The 20,211-nt window shown below is 36.7% G+C and overlaps 1 protein-coding gene across 1 annotated transcript in view; it reads left to right on the plus strand.

Annotated features, from left to right (window-relative positions):
* LOC150094048 (synaptogenesis protein syg-2-like) overlaps positions 1-20,211 on the plus strand; it is a 255,756-nt gene that overhangs the window by 169,770 nt on the left and 65,775 nt on the right. Inside the window, exon 5 of the mRNA XM_090412942.1 lies at positions 15,590-15,907. Coding sequence (XP_090269068.1) covers positions 15,590-15,907 — 318 coding nt within the window. The remainder of the gene's footprint in view (positions 1-15,589; positions 15,908-20,211) is intronic.

Raw genomic sequence — 20,211 nt, forward strand, 5'->3', positions numbered from 1 at the left:
TCATAATAGAGCACAGAGGAATCCACTTGGATTAATCCTATTAATTTGCAACTATGGCTATTCTGAAGCTTCTAGAGTGGATGGATTTGTAGACGTCAAATTCTAGTTAGATATCTGCAGGCTGTCGTATTGATCAAAGCTGACGGCATGCGGTATGTGATATTCAATGTATGTGTGTGTGTGTATGTGTGTGAGTGTACATGAGAAGCGCTTTGAGAATGGCCTGAAGATATGAAAGGTTCAGTTGCTTCGCTGACTATACATATGGAAAGTAATCCATATAAAATACAGCATGAGTTTGGCATACAGGGTCACTTGAATTTTATCGCAGCAGTGGAGATACACTAAACGATGAAAGGTGGTACATCATCCGATTACAGGAAACAAATTTCTAAAATGCAGTTTTAGGTATTTCGATTTCGGCGCTGTCACGATAACTGGTAACTATCTCAAGATACCTTATTATTGAAGCAACGAAAGAGATGCATTAAACCGCCGACGTTTCTTAAAAGGCATCTGATTACGCTTAGATGCAATACTTGATATAAACTGACGGTTTACATTTTTTGTATCTCTTGCACTGCTTTAAATCTTGTTTTGCAGCTCCTTTTTTCAAAATGCAAATTTTACAATTAGATTGTCCACTTGTTAGTTTTTTTTTTAATCGAAGCGAGAACTACATCCAAAATATCTAGAAGTTACTATTATTTATCTTGTTCTTTCGCCCCTACACAAGGGTAAGTTCCTCTTTTACGTGGCAATGATTTCCTAGAATTATTCTTTACTGTGTATTGAAGTAAGAGTAATGCTACGAAAGAGGCGTTCGAAGCCGTTTTTTTTTTTTTTTTTTTGATGCTTTGTAGGGATAGATCTTGGTGCCAGCAGGAAAATCAACCATACGACTGATTAACTGAAGACTAACAATAAATATTTTGATTTAAAAAAATAATTCTGTGGTTTTTATTTTGAATTTTATCTGCTTATTCAGGTCAATCTTTCTATCAACTGATTATGGAAATGAAAAAGAAGATGAGGGATTCGTACATTTTTGGAAGTTGTATAAGTGAGAATTAGTGTCTTGAGTGAAAAAGTTCAAGTTTCTTGGAGGAAGAAGAAGAAGCAATGGCCCAGATTTGTTTGTGCCAGGAGAGGCAGAAGGTTTAAGTAAAGACAAGAAGACAAATCCGATGATGTTTGCACATCGCAGCACTGCAGCTTCCAAGGTTATCCCCCGCTCCAACGAAGAACAGAAAGGAGACCAAAATTTGCGGAATAATTGATGAAAAGATCTTGAGGCTTCAAATGCTTGTTCACTAAGAATTTTTCAAATAAAGCAGAGGAATAGCGTATCGTGTTATCAGCATAGCTCTCAGTAGAACTTGAAGACAATGAAAGTCGGTTATTTTTGTATAGGAGGATGAGTGAAAGTACAGAGCTGGGGAATACTTCCGCAATCGTGGAGGAATATGAGGAAAGGAAACCATCTACCACGATACAGTAAGTGGTAGATGGTTTGTGGTACAAGGTTCTTGCGAAGAACCTTGCAATTCATTTACAAAGAGTGGAAGAAAGGACTCACAGGATGATCGTTTCCCATTCTTAACAACTAAAATGTGGGCCATTGCAGTTACTTCTAAAATGACAGTCAGCATCTTAATTTCTGCTTATTTTTAAGCTGTAGTACGCTACACGAAAGGCTTATGTGCCAATTTTAAATAAATATAATAAACTGTTTGATGAATAAAGCACGTTTCTTCTCGTTCCTGTTCTCAGAGCCATTGTAGTTTTACTCGATTTTCTGAGATTGCATAAATCGACAGGAAGGACATCAGCAATGTGAAAAAGAACTATTCCAAAGTTGGCCGAAATCTATTGAACAATATGGAAAAACCGATTTCTTTCTGTGAATTCTGTCGAAGTAGAAAATCACACTCAGATGATAGGAAAGACATAATAAGCAAATAATCCTGGTGGAAAGACTAGGATTCAGATCTTTTCTGGAAACTAAGAAAAATTAACAAGACCTTTTCAACTGAAGGTAAATTATAAGGTGCCATATGGAATTGTCCGAGTATTTTTCCTATCAGAAACTGAATTTTTTCCCTTGAAAATAGAAATTGTAGGAACGCATGCACTAATAGACAATAGATCATGAAAAAAGGATAAATCATTATCCTTACCGAATTTAGATAAATAAAAACAAAAATATTGTTTATTTTTTAACGGTATATATTAGAACACAGAAATTAAGTAAATAATTAATTTATTAACTTATAGATCGCAATCCCACCAACACACAAAAGAATAAGGCACGAAATTTATTGAAAAAGTCACTTCCTGGCCCAAAGACACAGTTAACAAACTCAAGCCCTTCCATGTTAAAACACCTAGGATCTATGGAGCACCAAGAATTCACAAACAAGGTACACCCTTACGCCCAATTGTGTACAGTGTAAATAGTCCCACATACAAACTGGCTAGACATTTAGCAAAGCTACTAGCCACTCTCACAAACAATTCTCCCTCCTTTGTCAAAAATTCAGCCCACCTAAAAAGCATCTTACAACACCTCTAAAAAGCTCCGACTTAATAGTAAGCTTTGATATCACCTCACTATTCACAAATGTACCACTAATAGAAACCCTCAATCTATTGAAGTCACACTTCCCCCTGATATATTTGAACTATTCAAATTCACAATACATGCAGGATATTTCACATGGAAAGGGAAAATATACAAACAAATAGATGGGACAGCCATGCCCCCCTAGCCAACTTTTATATGGAACACCTGGAAAAACGAGCAATCAATACAGCCCCTCTCAAACCAATTGGCTACGCTATATTGACGATGTGCTTGCTATTTGGCCACATGGCTCAGAGACATTGGAAACATTCTTAGGGCATTTAAATAGCCAACATCCAAAAATCCACTTTACAATGGAACTGGAAGCTAATAACTGTCTGCCCTTCTTGGATACACTTATCACACGTCTTCCAGATGGTTCCTTATCATTTTCAGTTTTTAGAAAACCCGGACATACAGGGAGATACTTACACAAGCAATCACACCATTGTTCTTCTCAACAATATGGCATTTTAAAAACGCTAGCCCATAGAGCGAGAGCAATCTGTTCCAATGACAACGCTCTTGCTGCTGAACTGGCCTACTTACGCCACACCTTGGCCAATGGCTATAATCCACAAAAGATAAACAAAATACTAAACTCCTAAGAAACCCCCTCCCACCATCCACCACAGAGAACTACAACAAAACAGTCACCATCCATACATTAAAGGCATATCCGAAAAGATTTCAAGAATTCTTAATAAACATAAACTACGCACTACATTCAGACCATGTAGCAAATTAGCAACCCTTATCCGCTCACCCAAGGACAGCATTCCCCCTTTATCACATCCAGGAGTCTACCAAGTACCCTGCTCATGTAATCAAGCCTACTACGGTCGAACAGGAAGAACTGTGAACATCCGCATCAGCGAACACAAAAGATACGTCCGGAATTATCACTATGGCAAGTCAGGCATAGCAGACCATGCTCTGGATACCCCTGCACACAGGATCAAATGGAAAAACACAAAAGTACTACACAGAAGCTCTTACAAGTCGGAGAGATTGTTCTTAGAGGCGACACAAGCCCTGAAACACACTCTAAATCTCAACAAATATGGCTGTATTAACTTGCCTAAGATCTGGGAGAGAGTCATCTTAAGAAATAACTAGTAGCTTTTTTTTTTAAGACTTTAGTCTTATGTGATAACTACATTTTTTTTTTTTCAGATAGAGGGCGCCAATAAATCAGGACTCTAGTCTTTGTGTTGCTGCTACAATTTTGTTTAGCTAGTCCGTTGATTACACCATGTTATTATAGTCTCGCATGTTGTGACAAACTGTGTTTTTGTGCTCTGAAGATGCTGGTTATAACACCAGCGAAATATCAGCAATAAGTTAATAAATTAATTATTTACTTAGTTTCTGTGTTCTAATATATACCGTTAAAAAATAAACAACATGTTCGACGAACACATAAGTCTGTCCACACGTTTAAAAACAAAAATGTTGTTTTTATTTTGCATTGTCTAAATTTACCAAAAATTATTTTTTATTTTTCTAAAAACTTTGTTGGCTGTAACAGTATATAATAAAGTGTATCGGGCCTTGGCGGCAGCAGGGATTGGTGGCATAGTCATTACCCCATTCGAAGTAATAGTTAGCAGATGGATAAATTGTGAATACAGTGGGATATTAATCTTTTTTTTTTATGTGAATCCTAAAAGGACCGTAAATCTGTAGTAAACGGATATCTTGGTCTAGAATTAGATCATTTGGAAGCTCTGCTCTAGAAAATAAATATGCAATAGTGAGGATTATAGAGAATAAGTCGAAGAACGAAGGATAACAGCGGTAGAATCTCGCTATAGGACTAACATAGGATTAAGGAAGCCCGACCTTGTACGAAAAAGAGGAGTTGAGTTAGTCGTTTTAAACGTACAAGTTTTGGGTGCTGGGCAACCACTCACTCTCCTCCATCATGAGAAAGCTACCTGCTGTGCTGAAAACTAAGCCTTGGTACGACTACTTCAGGAAGAACACCATCTTGTTACGAAATTTACCTCCGCAACTGTATCCATTAAAGGTGTCAGTAGAGTTATATGGACTTACTAATCTTCGGACTTTCTCGTGTTGATTTCAAGATACTCTCTTTGCGGCAGGACGCACTGGCGACGTTAACAACTCACCAGAAAATGACTTCTCGAATCCCCAGGTCTAGAATGCGAAAGCACACGATATTGTTAGGGCTTAGGCCTCTTCTGGTCCCGCACGTGGGACCATAGTATGCACCACTGTTTTCAGTGCGAGGTTACAAAAATAAATTTTCAATATGCTTTGTAGTGTGGTGGTTGTCGTTACCATTTCTGGTGCCGAAAACCTGCTACCAAATAAAGACTTTCACAATTGTTGCAGATGGACGCACCATCTGTTGATTGAACAGCAAATGCCCGCTCCACTCGAATCGCAGAACGTAATATCTGGTCGGAAAAGTCGTCTGGTAAACTATGGGATCCAGATATTACTTCACTAGTATCAAGGGAGGTAGCATATGTCAAAAATAAATAAACAAACAAACAAATGTATCCACACCAGCAGTCCATCACCAGCCTATAGGATTGCAATCTTCACGTGATGGATCAACTCATGCTTCTTTTGCCATCTCGCAACCTTGCTGTCAGTGTGGAACAACTGGATTCATGTTAAACATTTTTCTTTTCACTCTTCAAGTGTGTGCAGTGTGTTTTCTCATTTCAGCTCTGTCTCTGCCGAAGTGAGAAACGAGAGGAGTAGAGGCCAATGAAATTGACAATCCATTCAAATATCCCATATTTGAATGGATTGGGCGCAGGCGCATATTGGGCGTATGTTCCGTGTGAAATTCTCCATTGACTGTCATTTTACGGGATGCTTTGTAGTTACTGTATCATTTGTCGATATACTGTGATATGTGAACATCCTAACAAGAATATTGACCAATTTAATCTTTGTCTTTGCTCAGATATAAATGGCGCCTTAGCGGACACTTACTTGCTTTTCTTTTGTAGATCGAACGCACTTTATTACCGTCTCTGACAAGGTTGTAATTTCTTGGATAACGAGAGTGTACCCAGTAAAGTGACAATTTAGTAGATGTATATTCTCATTTTCTTTCTGTCTCTCTCTCTCTCTCTCTCTCTATTATGCGTTTTTTTTCTTCATCGAAACTTTTGACTTTATAATTAGCTGAGTATATAAAATACTCATTTCGTTATAACTTTGAACAGTCACATATTTAATTAAGAAGATGGCATAATAGTTTGTCATCTGCTTCATTACAAGTGGACACCTGCGACTCTCATATCCCTCTCCCACTCCACTGCAACAAAATTGAACCGGTGAAGATATACCCCCTAAGAGAAAGTCTGCTGAATAGTCTATCACATATCGATTGAATATCGACGGTCAACGGAATCGGCCGCAAGAGCGAGTTCTTGTTAGCAAGAAATACCTGTTAATTTTCTCTCATTTTAAACTTTCTTCTGAAACTCGTTTATTTTTATCTATCAAATGGTTATTAAACGTGCTGCTTCATAATTAGAATATGTCATCGACAGTATCCCAATGGCCTTTCTATGATCACATCTTTTCCATAGCAGATTTGTACGGAACGGTTTCCGATCATGTATTTATTCTCGAAAGATATGCTCCTTGAATATCCTAAGGAAATGTGTTTAACCTAAGGAAATTAACTCTGCTAATATACCTCTTAGAGAACTCGGAGACTTTCTTATTAAACGTCTCGTGGAAATATCTGGTTTCTTCGTTTTAATTTCCAGCACATACTGCGCCCCCCCGCACATGCAAGCTTCTTTATTCAAACAGCAAAAGATGCCACCGTTAGTCAAACAACCTTGAGAAAGGACAAGAAATGCATTTGGATGAGAATGGAATCCAATATAACAAACGCCCCTGAGTGGGGAGGGGGGGAGGGAGGGGGAAGGTGGTATCGCCATTGCTGCATGGAATGTAAATCTGAAAACTAAACAAGAACTCCGCTATGTTTACAGAACCGAAACCGACCGGCGTCGATGTCCAGACATGGAAGTGGGGGAGGGCGAGAGAGAGAGAGAGAGAGAGAGAGGGGGGGGGACTATCGATTAATCGAACATCATCAGCTTTACACAGCGATAAGCAGCTAAATGCGTTTTTCAATGGGAGTAGAGTTAATGTACCATAGCTAATATGGTCCTGGACAAATATCAAATAACGGCAACTATTTGGACACATCATTAAAAATAAAATAAAAAAGAATGATTTTAAAAATCGGAAATTTCCGCTTCAAATAAATCGCATTTCCTGAATTTATACTTTATTTAGTAAAACCTGAGTTATGGTGGCAGCAACCGATGGAGATTTTTTTTATGTCTGACGGGAGAATCATAAACTGCAATGGATCAAATACGAAAAAACCAGACAGTTTTTTTTCCTGTTTGTTCTCTATCACATATATCTCGAGGATTCCAGGTGATTATAGCATCTAGTGCGCCACCTATCACTTTGAGTAATTAATTTAGGACGAGGCTATCGATTCGCGAACGGACTTCAAAGAGAACAGTCAAGACAGAGCCAAGTTTATGAACCTGTCAAAGATCTGAAGCCTCAGTAACGATTTGTGTGTTTAATTATCAAAGACACGACTTTTTGTTTTGTTGGCGATTTGAACGAGACAGATGAAGATCTCGAAGGTATAATTAAAGGTTCATATTCAGTTGATTCTTTCGCACGTGAAGCTTCTATTGTCGACCGATGCATTAATGCAAGTCTATAATAAGTAAGTCTACAAGAAAGTATACATCGCCTTCACATTAAGTTCTTCGCAGATTTTTCGCTAATGAGATCGCTCAACTTTTTTTTTTATTCGATCCCGCACACATCGAATTATCTAACCCTGGGGTCAGGGTTAAATAGTCCACGGTAATAATCCATTATTAGCCGACGTGCGACTGTACGATTATCATAAAATATAAGGAGATAAAAATTGTACCCAGTGAGCACTTCTCTAGCTATTCACACGCCTTTAACTTCCCAGAACTTTTCGTTCTTTCCTCTTCTTCGACCAGGCACACTCAATATTAAGGAGGACAACCTTCGCTCGGGGCTCGATTGCCATCAAGGTACAACCGGATTCTTAACCACTTTCTTTTTCGTGTCTTGTTTTGTTCTGTTTGCCTTCGGGTAGTTTGCCTGAATCGAGAACACTGATTTCATTGAAGGGAGTGTTCCGAATACCTTTTAAAAAATCTGCGAAACTTTAAAAGAAATCACGCGTTTTGAGTGCATTCACAGTCCACCTCCCACTAAGACACCTCTAAAAACAGAAGCACTTCCAAACATAGAAGAAAAAAAATGAATAAAAAAATAAATACGCGCCCGCTTTTTAGAGATCTTTCTTTCCTTCTTTGAAGCAAATTGCTGAGACAAGAAGATGCCAAATGCGCACGTTTTGCCAAGAAAGAATTGTTTTGCCTCAAGTGAGCCACTAAATCGGCATTAGGTTTGCCTCTAGTGAACGCTCTACATCTGCATCTGGTTTCAAAAAGTGGGACCTGCGTGTCTCAGCAATCTCTAGCAGTTCAGGCAGAGAGAGATGTTTGCAACTTATATTGTGCACCCCCTCCCAAAGGGAGGTAACATTTTTCAAGCTTCCCCGTTTCGTCACTTTTGTGAAAGAGGCAAAAATGCAAAGGGATATTCAATTTCGGTTTAAAGTCACATGGATGCTTCTAGCAGAATGAAATATCAAAACTTGATAATGTCCCATTTTTAAATTCCGAAGAAATCGAATAAAGTGTTACCGTCAACATCAGCATTCAACTCGTCTCAGCATCAAAATCAGATGGAATATTTGCAGATAAAAAGTGTGGCATGCCTTGCAGTAACGATCCTATCAGCTCACGCGCGCATGTGTGTGTGTGTGTGTGTGTGTGTGTGTGTGTGTGTGTGTGTGTGTGTGTGTGTGTGTGTGTGTGAAGGAATGTTTCACGAAAACCAGAAACTGAATTTTAACAGTCGAAATACACACTTTGCTGGGAAACACAGCTCAGAGTTGTGCAATCCCTGAACACCTAAGAAAATAGGTGAGATTTCTAGAGAAGCCATTCGAAGCCATTCTATCAAAAAATGGAAGTCTTTTACATCACTCGAACTAATGTATTTTACAAAAACTTGTCGCTACTGATAAAAAAGAAAGGAAAAAAAAAACATTTCTTGTTATGGGATGTAAAAGCTTAAGTCATTCGAGGTTTCCAACTTTTTGTATTCACCTTTCCAGTGACGTCTATTCAAATAATGCAACTGACAGCTATGGAAATGTAAAAATAAAATATAAGGAGAAAAAAGATCTTAAGCACTCTGCCACCTGAATGTGGAAATTACAGAGTTTGAGAAATCATCATAAAAGCCGATAAAATGAAAGCAGTAACATTTGATGGACACAAAAAAATAAATACATAAAATTTGAAAGACACAAAACACAAAAGAAAACAAAGTTTACAAAAACACAAATAAAATAAAATAAAATGCACTTAATAAATTTCAAACTAATAAAACAATAATTATTGCAAGACTAAGACAGAAAATTAGAGCAAAATAAAAAAAAATAATAAAATTCGCAAAAAATTAGTAAATAACAATAATAATAATAGCAAATAAATAAATAATAATAGAATGAATAACATAATACAATTGAAAACGCAAAAAAGAAAGAAAACGAAATCAATAAAGAATTTAAAATAAATTGTGTGTATGTGTGTGTGGGGGGGGGTACAAATGGAAGACAGAATATTTCTTTATCAAGCAGAACATTATTAGTTCTGCTCGATAAAGAAAGAAATATTCGCTAGCTTTGGGAGTTTGTGGAAATAAAACAATCGCTACTGGATGAAATGGCACGAGACAAAAAAGTCCATTCAGTGTATTCTTGCATAGTTCTTGAATTTGGATTTGCTCATCAATTGCTAACTCAAAGTGATTTGATCATCAATATTGCGAATTCAACTCAAGTTTAAGTGATTCCGACTATTTCTCTTTCTTGCCGAATTTGTCTTCTAAAGTCAATTTTTCTTTACCTGTGATTCTTAAGTCTTATTTTTAAGTTGAACACTAGCGATGTAAATAATCACACAGGGATTTGAGCCACAAATTCAAAGACGAATGGTTATAATTAATGCATTTCAACTTCTACTAATGATAATGGACTGTGCTAAAAGTAAATCGCAAGGAATCGTCAAAAACAACTGCATGGTGTTGCCACCTATGAAGAATTGATTGAACTACAATCAGATTAATTATAAGATGCATTATTGTAAAGTATCTGAGATTGGATTAGTGAATTTTTTTGGAATATTTCGTCTTTATGGCTTCATAATATATAATTCCACGGACCGACACTGCAACTTGGTGGTGCGCTTCGCATGTCTTTGAGCAAATAGTCAACCAACCAACGAATCATTTGGTCACACATAATTTTTCTTCCCTTCACTCCCACTGCAATAACGGAAATTTCCAGCAGTGCGCGAATTCGCCCTTTGGAGACTCTACAGAATACAGAAGAAGACAGACCAACTGCTTTACGACAATCCGATGAATAACTGTTGTGAAAAATGATATCCGAATGTGAATTTTTCATTTGTAGACGGTACAAGTAATCTTCGTTGGTAAATCAAAGCTTGCTTTTTTTCTCAAGTGAGAAGTCTCGATTCGATTAAAACGTAACGAAGTCGGAGTCTTGTAGTCATCCCAAGCCATATTTCTTGTGAAACAGCGAGGCGATTGCTGGTGTATCATTGATGAAGATGGCACGAGATAAAAATTCCGTTCATTCACTCTATTCTGGAGGAGCTTCAGAGATAAACAATAAAGTGGGTTTTGCACTTTGCAAGCATTTGTCTGATTCACAGAGATCGCGACAATGGTGATGCACCAGCCTCGCATGCGTAGTATGGATGGACAGTGGTTGATCCAGGTTTTCAAATTAAATTAAAATTTTATTTCTCGTTAATGAACCAAAAGAAAACAGCTTTACCAACACCTGACCAGTTATTAGGCTTTACCTAGACGGTAACGATATCCATCTTTATATAGGGAGAGAGAGAATCAATTCTTCTTTTTCTAGGAGAGAGAGAGAGATTGTCTATACCAATCAATCCCTCGAGGGTTGCTTTCAAGAGTCTTACTGACAAACGCTATTGACCTCACCCAGATGTTTTTTGTTTGTTTGTTGTTTGTTTCTTCGGCGTTCGTGATCGTGAAAGGAAATAAATCGATCGAGCCGAGGTTCGTGAGAATTAGCTGAGATGTTGAACATGTCGGTCGGGATGCTGTTCGAACGAACCTTCCAAGCAGCGCTTCGTTCATTTGCAATGCATCCTCATTATAATTGATAACGATGTTCTCACGACAATATTCAATCGGTAATGAGTTTTGTCTTTATAAATATTAATCGGCCGCTACCAATCCAACGAGATCCTCTTCGCAAGATTATTAACTTCGCTTTCGGGCTGATTGCACAAATTAAACTTTCATACTTCAACTATCTTCTTGTTTTAGTTGTTGCTAATGGTGATAATCACCTGATTTGGTTACCAAAGCCTGAATAACGAAATGGGTTTAAAAAGCGCGTCTCGAGGGATGGAGCGTAAGGTGGAGAGAAGGATGCATTTCTATTATAGCTTTTAAGCAATTAAAAAAATCACTTATTCAAATTTTAGATTTTTTAAGTATTTCTTGTATTCAAGGCGACGATAGATGCAACAGTTTTGGTGAATTCATTTTGGTGAATTCAATCCGAAATGAACTTATTACATTAGTATATTTAATTCTTGGATGAATTAAATTGTTTGGCGAATAAAAAGCATTAAACTTGCACCAAAAGTAAAGCTACTCTTGAATGGCATTTTCAGGTACACATTATGGCGAGATGAATGAAAGGATGGTGATGAAAACATAATACGTTTATTAAAATGTTTCACTCAGCTGAGATATCAGTGACATCCCAGGAGCAGTAATCTTTCTAAATATTGCATTTAAATTTATAAAAGTTGAGTGAATTGTCCATTGTCCGTAAACCTGATTAGAGTTAATGTAGTGGTGTTCACTTTTTCTCATTTATCATTTCTAAATTAGCCTCTCATTCTTTGCTGTAAGAGACAATGAAGGAGCACAGGAATTACTTACCTCTCATTGACTAGAGAGCTAAAAGAGAAATAAACAAAGATATGTAACGTTTTTCTTTTTTTCCCCTCAAGGGAGACCCTCATGTGTGCAAATTACCTGGATCAAAGTATTGTCTTGGAATTTTAAATTGCAATGACAACTACAGTACGGAACTTAAACACAAAAGGAATGAATAAATTGAATAAAGTTAACGCAGTTACAACCCTAATTATGATGGATTCGCTGCAAAGAGACACAGTTGAAACTCTTTCAGGTTGGCAAATAGAAATGTCAGAACTTGGCAATAATTCCCTCAATGAAGAGCGAAGTATAAGATCTGACAACGTTGGAACCATGATACATAACATAATAACTTCGAGAGAAAGGTTGTACAGGAAGTTATTAATAACGGAAACATCGTGCAATGCTACCATACTATCCAGCACATCTCTCTTGATAGATATCAGAAACTTGACTATTTGTTTCGAAAGAAGGTGCTATTTCTCTCACGATGGAAACACAGGACTGGGAACTCCAGTTTTCAGTGCTGATTTGAGGAATGGAAGGGTGTCAAAATTAATAGTGTCGAAATTGTGTTGTTCCAGAACCATCTTGATTTTCATGACGTTTTATCATTCTTCCGAGTAAGCAAAAATGTCACCAGACCTGACTATGCCAAAATGAAGTTTCAACCAAAGATAGATTTTTTGTTTAATATAAGATCTTTACTGTTCCCTATTACGAGATGAGATGTATAGTTAGGAAAGATTCAGGAAACCCTTGACTACTACTTTATATCGTCAAGGTATTAACGAAAAATCTTAGATAATGGAGAAAACAAAGCTAATAAGGAGTTCTTGAGCATACACTGACCAATCAGGTCTCTCAAATAGGAATAACTGGACCATTTATTCATCTCAAACTTACAGTTCCTCTGTTCTCTTCTCACAACTTGAATTCTTTCCAAAAACATATGGAATAGTTCACGAAGTGTAATTCTGTCGGATTTTAATGAACGAGTGCAAAACTAAAACTATTATCGCCTTTCCCCTCTTTGTTATTCTCTTGTTTAGGTCCCGTACTCCATCTGTTTGGCAACGTGGAGAGGTCAGCCATATTCTCATTACAGGCGAGCTGCCATTCGTTGCACGTGTTTTCGCGGGGAGAGAGAGAGAGAGAGAGAGAGAGAGAGAGATAAAATTTGCTGAATGTATGTGAAAATGTGGTTAAACCAGTAAAGTGAAAAGAATTTTAAGAGGCAGGATCGATCGGAAAGTGGCGAGAGTAATAGGTTGGTGTGAGCAGCATCCACAGTTAATGAAGCCCATTATTCTAATGGAGAACGCTGTGAAAATAAGGCAGCAAAACACGTGCTTCGAAATACACCACATAATCTGAGTTGGATCAGTAAGCAATTTATGAAAAAAAAAGTAAGCTAATGGATTTACAAGCCTAAAATGGACTGAAAATGTGCCGCAGCTATCAGCATAGAGCGTTTTAAGAAAAGCAAACGAGTGTTTATTCATTGATGCAGAGGCATGCAAGTCAAAATCCTCAATCGGTTCTACAGTCGTGACAACGAAAGATCCATTTTTTGTATCATCTTGGAATTCCCATTTGCAAAACAATTTTTCAATATTTAGTTTTAAAATGAGTGTATCCTACATATATAGCTATTTTTCTTAGCAATCATTTTATTCAGTACTGCGTGGATATTCCACAATGACATTATCAACCGTTTCTTTAAGTTTCCTCCTCATAGAAAGCCACCCATCTTCATTTTAAGTTCATCCTGTAGCGACTCCGCATCTGCGGGAAATGGAGAAGCAATATTTCAAATCATTTCTCGATTTCTAGGTACAGTAAATATGGATTACAAATCTGGTAACTGATTTGCTTCTTATTCATAAGCTGTTAAAAGTCAATTTTGAATATTTTGATCGATTTCGAAAATTGAGAGCGGTACTTTTCTTAAGCAGCTCCCAAGAACCGAAGTACTTTTTGTATGCATCGACGTCTGTGCGTGGGACTACCATTTCTTTCCAAGTGCATAACGGTGTTGCTACTGAATATTTAGAATATAGTTATTGATACCACAATACTACAAAAGATACGATTGGATATGATTGACCTCATCGATCAGGATATGGATTCCATAATGTTTTCATGCGTCGCGAAAAAAAATTACTAAAATTTCTCAGGAGGAAATCAGAAAAGGATGGTAGCTTGAAAAGGCTTCGTGTTTTTTTTTTTTTTTTTTTTAATTCAGCTATATCATGCAGAGCGCTTTTTTTTCCTGTTTGTTGCAACAAAATATTTCAAAACAGAAATCATAATAAATTATTCAAAAGAAAACGAAACAAAATTACTAGAAAACTAAAGAAATAAAACAAGTATAAATAATATATATATATTAGGATGTCTATCTACTTAATCTTTGCAGAACATTTATGTGAAAAGTAAACTTTGCCAGCCAATCAGGCCAACAGGCTGTGACTTGGAATTTTGCTTTGGTTTGTGATTGTCTTGTGATTGGTGGGAGATTAATTCCATCGTTTGGAGGGCGACTAAATTTCTACTTATCAGAGGCCTGAAGTGGCTTGAAAAGGTTTCGTGTATGATCTCCACTGCGGGGTTCTGATTATGTACTGCTTAGCCCATCCATGGTACTAATGAACTATACGTTTTCAGCCTTTTGTGGGTGGGAATCACAGACAAAAATCTTTTCTCTACTAAGGCAAAAATTATCATTAGCTGGGTTCGTCTTACTTACGCTACACACGTCAAAACTGTCTAACATTGCCAAAACAGCGTTTATCGTCCTTTATGAGTTTAAGGTGCATTAAATCCATTTCATTAGTAATCGCCAGCTCTCTACGGAGAAGTTAAACTTACGAAAGCAACGAATGCCAACTGAATTAGTTTTTACTTCATTTAACTTCCAAGATTAGCACTGAATAAGCTATCAACTGTGTTAAAATGCGTTAATTTTCAATAAATTTTAAATCATTATTTGGATATTTATAAATTTTAAGTGTTTTGTGTTTAACTATTTTGAAATGGAAAGAAATAGAAAAAGAAAGAGAAATACGTTCCTGTTATTTAAAACTCTCACGTGACCGTATTTTATTTTATTGACAATTTTTCAATTATTGTGCCACATTCGCAAGGATGCTCATTGCTTCATTTTGTGTAAACAGTCTCACACAAGTGGTGAACTTTCAAGACTGCTTTAATTTGATCATTTACACAACATATTTGTAATCGAATAACAAAACTCAAACGACTGCTGATGAGAAAATTCTAACGCGTTTTGAAAAAAAAATATTAGTCACCGAAATGCTATTAAAGAGAAAGTTTTGTCCATGCTGCCAATAATTTCATCCCCCCTCCCCTTTTTATTACTTAATTAAAAATTAAAGCGCGTCCAAAGAAAGAGAATTGAGAAAGTATCTTTCTATTTTTTTAAAAAAGGGTCAACAATTTAGCCAGCGATGGATTCAGTTTTTGTTTCCCGATGATCCCATTAACAGAAACGCCGTGGAAAGTATTAAGAGAGAAAGAGAGAGAGAGAGAGAGAGAGAGAGAGAGAGAGAGAGAGGAAGTCTTCTCTAAATATGGCCACTTACTCCTCCGTCCATTTGTTCTGTCATTTTCCCAAATACTCGCGTAAAACTTTATAAAAGCCTCCACAGCCTTTAGCTATAGAGAGTAATGGACTTATTGCATGGACAGAACTTTTCCATCAAAGATCTCCTTCTTTCAGCACTTTAGATTAAGATAAACCTGTGTATTACAAATCAGTGAATTGGATCTTTCCAGTTCAGCCGATGGCCCTGAGGGTACGCGGCCCAACAACTCCCGTCGTAGCCGGAGAGATGGTTTCTTTGACTTGCACGGTGGAGGGGGCAAGGCCTGCCGCTAATATCACCTGGTACAATCGTTCCGAGGTTGTCCACCCTCAGCCGATGTCTAGCCGAGATCTGATGAGTGACACCACCTACCGAACTACAAGCACACTAGTCTTCATAGCTTCTAGACACGACCATCACGGGGAATATTTTTGCAAAGGGACCAACGAAGTGCAGAAAAAACGTAACGAAGCTCCTCTTCTACAGGCGATTAAACTCGAAGTGCTATGTAAGTTCAAAATTCCTTTATTATGAAATCGAAGTAGTGATTATCGATTTAGGCCAGTTTTGAAATTTGAATCTATAAACGTAATTATAATTATGTACGTCTGATTTATTTGGGTTAATTTTAAGTAAATTTATAAATATAAATTATTATTGTATTAATATTGATCTTATTATTTTATATAATTACTGAAATATCTGAAGAAAGGGTAAAGATTTATTACTATTAAGTTAATTCCTCCATTTTTTTATATTTAAATGTATTACATTTTAAATAATATAAAGCGTATATATACAATATCGAACATTTCGCTTATATAATTAAAATCTCTAATTGTAGAGATTTTAGTCCGTCTTTGTTCTTTGAAATATATTTGCAGATTTGTTAAATATCGTTTACAATTTTTGTTATATTCTGAATTCGGTAGCAATTTCTATTTATTCATATCAAAAAGAAGGCATTTATTATATTAAGAAAAATATTGACATAGTTTATGCGTCTCTTGATATATTTTAAATAAAATGTAAACAATATTAATCAATAAATGATTAAATAATATAAAGATTATATAAAAGAGTGGAACCGGATTATTGCTATACATATTAGTCATTGCTGGAAATTATTGGCGATCCATTTATTGAACTAGGGTTAAGATTGAATCACAGTAAGAAAAAAAATTAAACCAAGAATGGAAACATTGATTGTGTGGCGAAGCTACTATTTTTGTTTGCTCCATTTCCAGCATGCAAAATTACTGCATTTGTGTAACCTTGGTATCACTATAATATCCAGATGTATTCGTGTTTAATGCAAAACTGAGCAGAAAATTTTCCGACCATTCGATATTATCGGCCTTATAATTTTCTCCTTCTCCACATCGACCATTGGACAAAAGAGAAGCTCTGATGCTAATGGCTGCCGAATATTGAGAAACACTTAAAGTGCGCTTTGGACTTTGTACTAAGCGAATGTCTACAGCATTTTGGAGGAGAGCCAACTGCGAGCTACTTAACCGATTGAAAAATAGATAATATTATGAAGCATTCTAAGCGTTACTTAATGGCAACTGGACAAAGCTACAATAAACAGGTTAGCATAACCATCTCATTGAAATTCGAAGGACTCTGTACACCAGTGTGTGCGTGTGTGTGTGTGTGCGCGCGGATATCTACAGCCCAGTTGAATGTATTACGTCGAATCGATAGCTTGCTTTGAAGAAGGAGCTTCTATTTTCGAATATTTTATTGATGTTTGTGCTCTCTCTCTCTGGAATCCATTCATCTCTCTCTCTCTCCCTCTCTCTTTCTCTTTCGCTCCCTCTCTCACTGACTCATTGATTATCAGCAAAGTGAATTTCAAAGCATCGGCTTCTATTTTATATGAATACATTAAGAAGAAAGACAGATACCAAAAAGGCAGTATTTAGTGAAAATATGGAAACCTGTTTGAAGTGTTGAAGTGGTCGAATGCGAAAACTATTCAGAGAATATTTCATGTTTGGACTTCAAGCAAACAAACGCCGCTTTTCTTTGCACAGAAGAGACAAACGTGCGTGTGTATGAGTGTGCGGTCCACAGTGTCTTCCTCATACCAAATGAGTTAAAAATGTTGAAGAATTGCCAGCCATACGGAAAGATGAGTTGAAAACTTCCTCGCAGCTTATTTTAGCCTTAAGAGGATAGAAGTTGCTACATATTCTCCCTCAGGGTATCTTCACAGCGGAAGATATTTGAGTTCCGTCCGGGAGTACTTTTGCGCTGTGTTCATTGACTGTGACAAGCCTTCTTCAGAGTTTGAGGGTTTCCAAGTATCTTTGATTTCAGAGAAAAGAAAAGAAAATCCTCGAGACGATTCGAGAACTGTTTCTTCACTTAAGTGTTTTTTTTTACAAATCCTTTCGCAGTCTGTTTCACTTTTCTGCTTACGCTTGAATTAATTTCTTCGAGTCGGTTTTTGTATGCAGAACCACACGTGCAAGCAAGCCGCCTTCCGATACACACACACACACACACCACTGCCACCACTAGAAAGCCTTCTAAAGATAGTGAATAGTTGTTCGGCGAATATCTCTGCACGTGGAAATTCAGAATAGCAGCGTTTCTCGGATTCTCTCGATCTAATCAAAACGATGTTTTGCCAACTTCGCAGCTTGTTAACATCCAGTCCTTTAACTTCGATCTGTATTGCCAAACAGGTTTGTACTAATCAATATTCTATGAAAGTGTGAGATTAGCATCGGAAACCTGGCTAGCAGTACAGTAACCTCTAGAATAAATAGGGCTCCGCTTATACCCTACCCTTTATATTGCAATACGGAAAATACTTGTAAAATTACAGCGGCGATCGATCGGCAAGCTGGTAGTTCTGAGTTTCGGAATTTCAAAATAAAATGTGACTGATAACATAATTCTAACATGTTGGAACTCCACTTTACACGATATGACACGTGACATAAAAGAATGACGAAATCTGAAAAATACAACTTTCGCGAAAACCCAGTGCTTCCTTCTCACACTTCCTTAAATTTTCGACAATTCTTAACATCCGTAAGATGTAAAAATATTGCAAACAATTGTTTCGTGTTCTATTAAAAGAGAATCTCCCCCCCCCCCCTCAGATTTCGGCGAGCTTTGCAATATTGAAATAACAGCCACTTCCGTAGTGCACCCGCAAAAAAGTTGCAAAATCCGTCTTTCTATTTTTAAATGAAGGGTGTAGTTAGCAAATCTCATAAGGAAAGACAGAATTCATCGGTCCGCCCAGATACTTAAGTATTTCTCGCCTCAAAACAATCAAATCAGCCACCGAACACACAGCTGGAGTAGGGAGATGTCTCCCCTTGGTCGAATGGTCAGCACCTCCGTTCACCAATTTACAAGTAGGTTCGAATCTGATTTTAAGGATGTTTGTGATTCTCTTTAGGTGAATGTTATTGGAGGTCTGAAGGGTCTTGAAGTGCATCGTTTGGTCTCTACAGTAAAGTTCACGGATTATCTAACCCATAGCCCACCCAAAGTACTAATGCACTACGTTTACAGACTTTGGTGGGTGGGATTCACATTAAAACAACATCATTAAATGCTCCTTCGACCTTAATGACCACTAACTGAATTCAACGGGCGAGTTTATCCCTTTGTAAATATTCTAACCAACAGTTCTAAATCAAGCTACAATAGCTAGTGTTAAACAATACAAAACATTATGAATGAAATGATTTTTAATTAAATAAAACACCGAAAACTTTTTTAATGAAAAAAAAAAAAAGAAATTGATCATATTAATTTTAATTCTTTTAAAAAGAAGTTGCGTTAATAAAACAGTGAAAATATTTAGTGGAAAAAGATAAAATAAAAACAATCTAATTTTTTAAAAGAATAAATAGTATATGCACCTTTAATTTAAAATGGAACTTTAATTTCAAATAAATCAGGATTAGAATGAAGATCATAATAAACGAGCACTGAACTGCTTTTTTTATTTACAACATTTAAAAATGATAATGATACGACTTTTACATCAGTAAACCATATTAAAACGTTTATAAAACAAGGATGTACAATTACTTCCTAGTATGTTTTATAAATGACACGGATTTCTGGAGCCTTATTCGCATAGCGTTTTAATCCCTGGTCTAGACAGACCCGTCGATGAAATGGAATATTAAAATACTTCTGCCGGTGATTATCATTTCTTTAATTATATGAAAATAATAATAGCCTTTACTTTACTAGAATTTAAATATCGAGATTGCACGTTAAGTAAATACTATGATGGATTGTTGTTATTATTTGAACCGGTTAAAAAGAGTAACTAAATAATTACGATAAATACAAGTTTTCTAATGCTAACAAAATCACACCTTTTATGCCTATGGGATTAAAAGTATACATTTGTACTCCACAGGTTTTCATAGTGCTAAGACAATAGGAAAGAAAAACAAACAGAATCGCATAACTGATCTCAGAAAGGTTCGCTTGCAAAACCCAACTCTGGTCTTGCTTGTGGTCCCGTGCGATCCTTGTAATCTCCGAATTAAGTCATTGGCGCTAGATAATAGTAATGGCGATCGTTGTTGTTAATTAATGTGCTTAAATAACAACAGAAAGAAGCGTTTGCTCCTATTAATAACAAAAATGGGAGCAATCTGTTCTCTGTTGATTATTTATATAGGATATTTATTTAGGACAGTGAGTCTGTTGCCGCGGTATGACAGAGAAGAGTTTAGAAGGAGGGCCATAATCGCAAATAACTTTATGCGCAGGTTATGCAGACGGTGTGGTGTGGAGTTTGTGGAGTGAGTTTGATGG

The sequence above is a fragment of the Typopeltis vanoorti genome, chromosome 23 (genome assembly GCF_054136105.1).
Source record: "Typopeltis vanoorti isolate ZY-2024b chromosome 23, IOZ_Tvanoo_1.0, whole genome shotgun sequence".
NCBI lineage: Eukaryota > Metazoa > Arthropoda > Arachnida > Uropygi > Thelyphonidae > Typopeltis > Typopeltis vanoorti.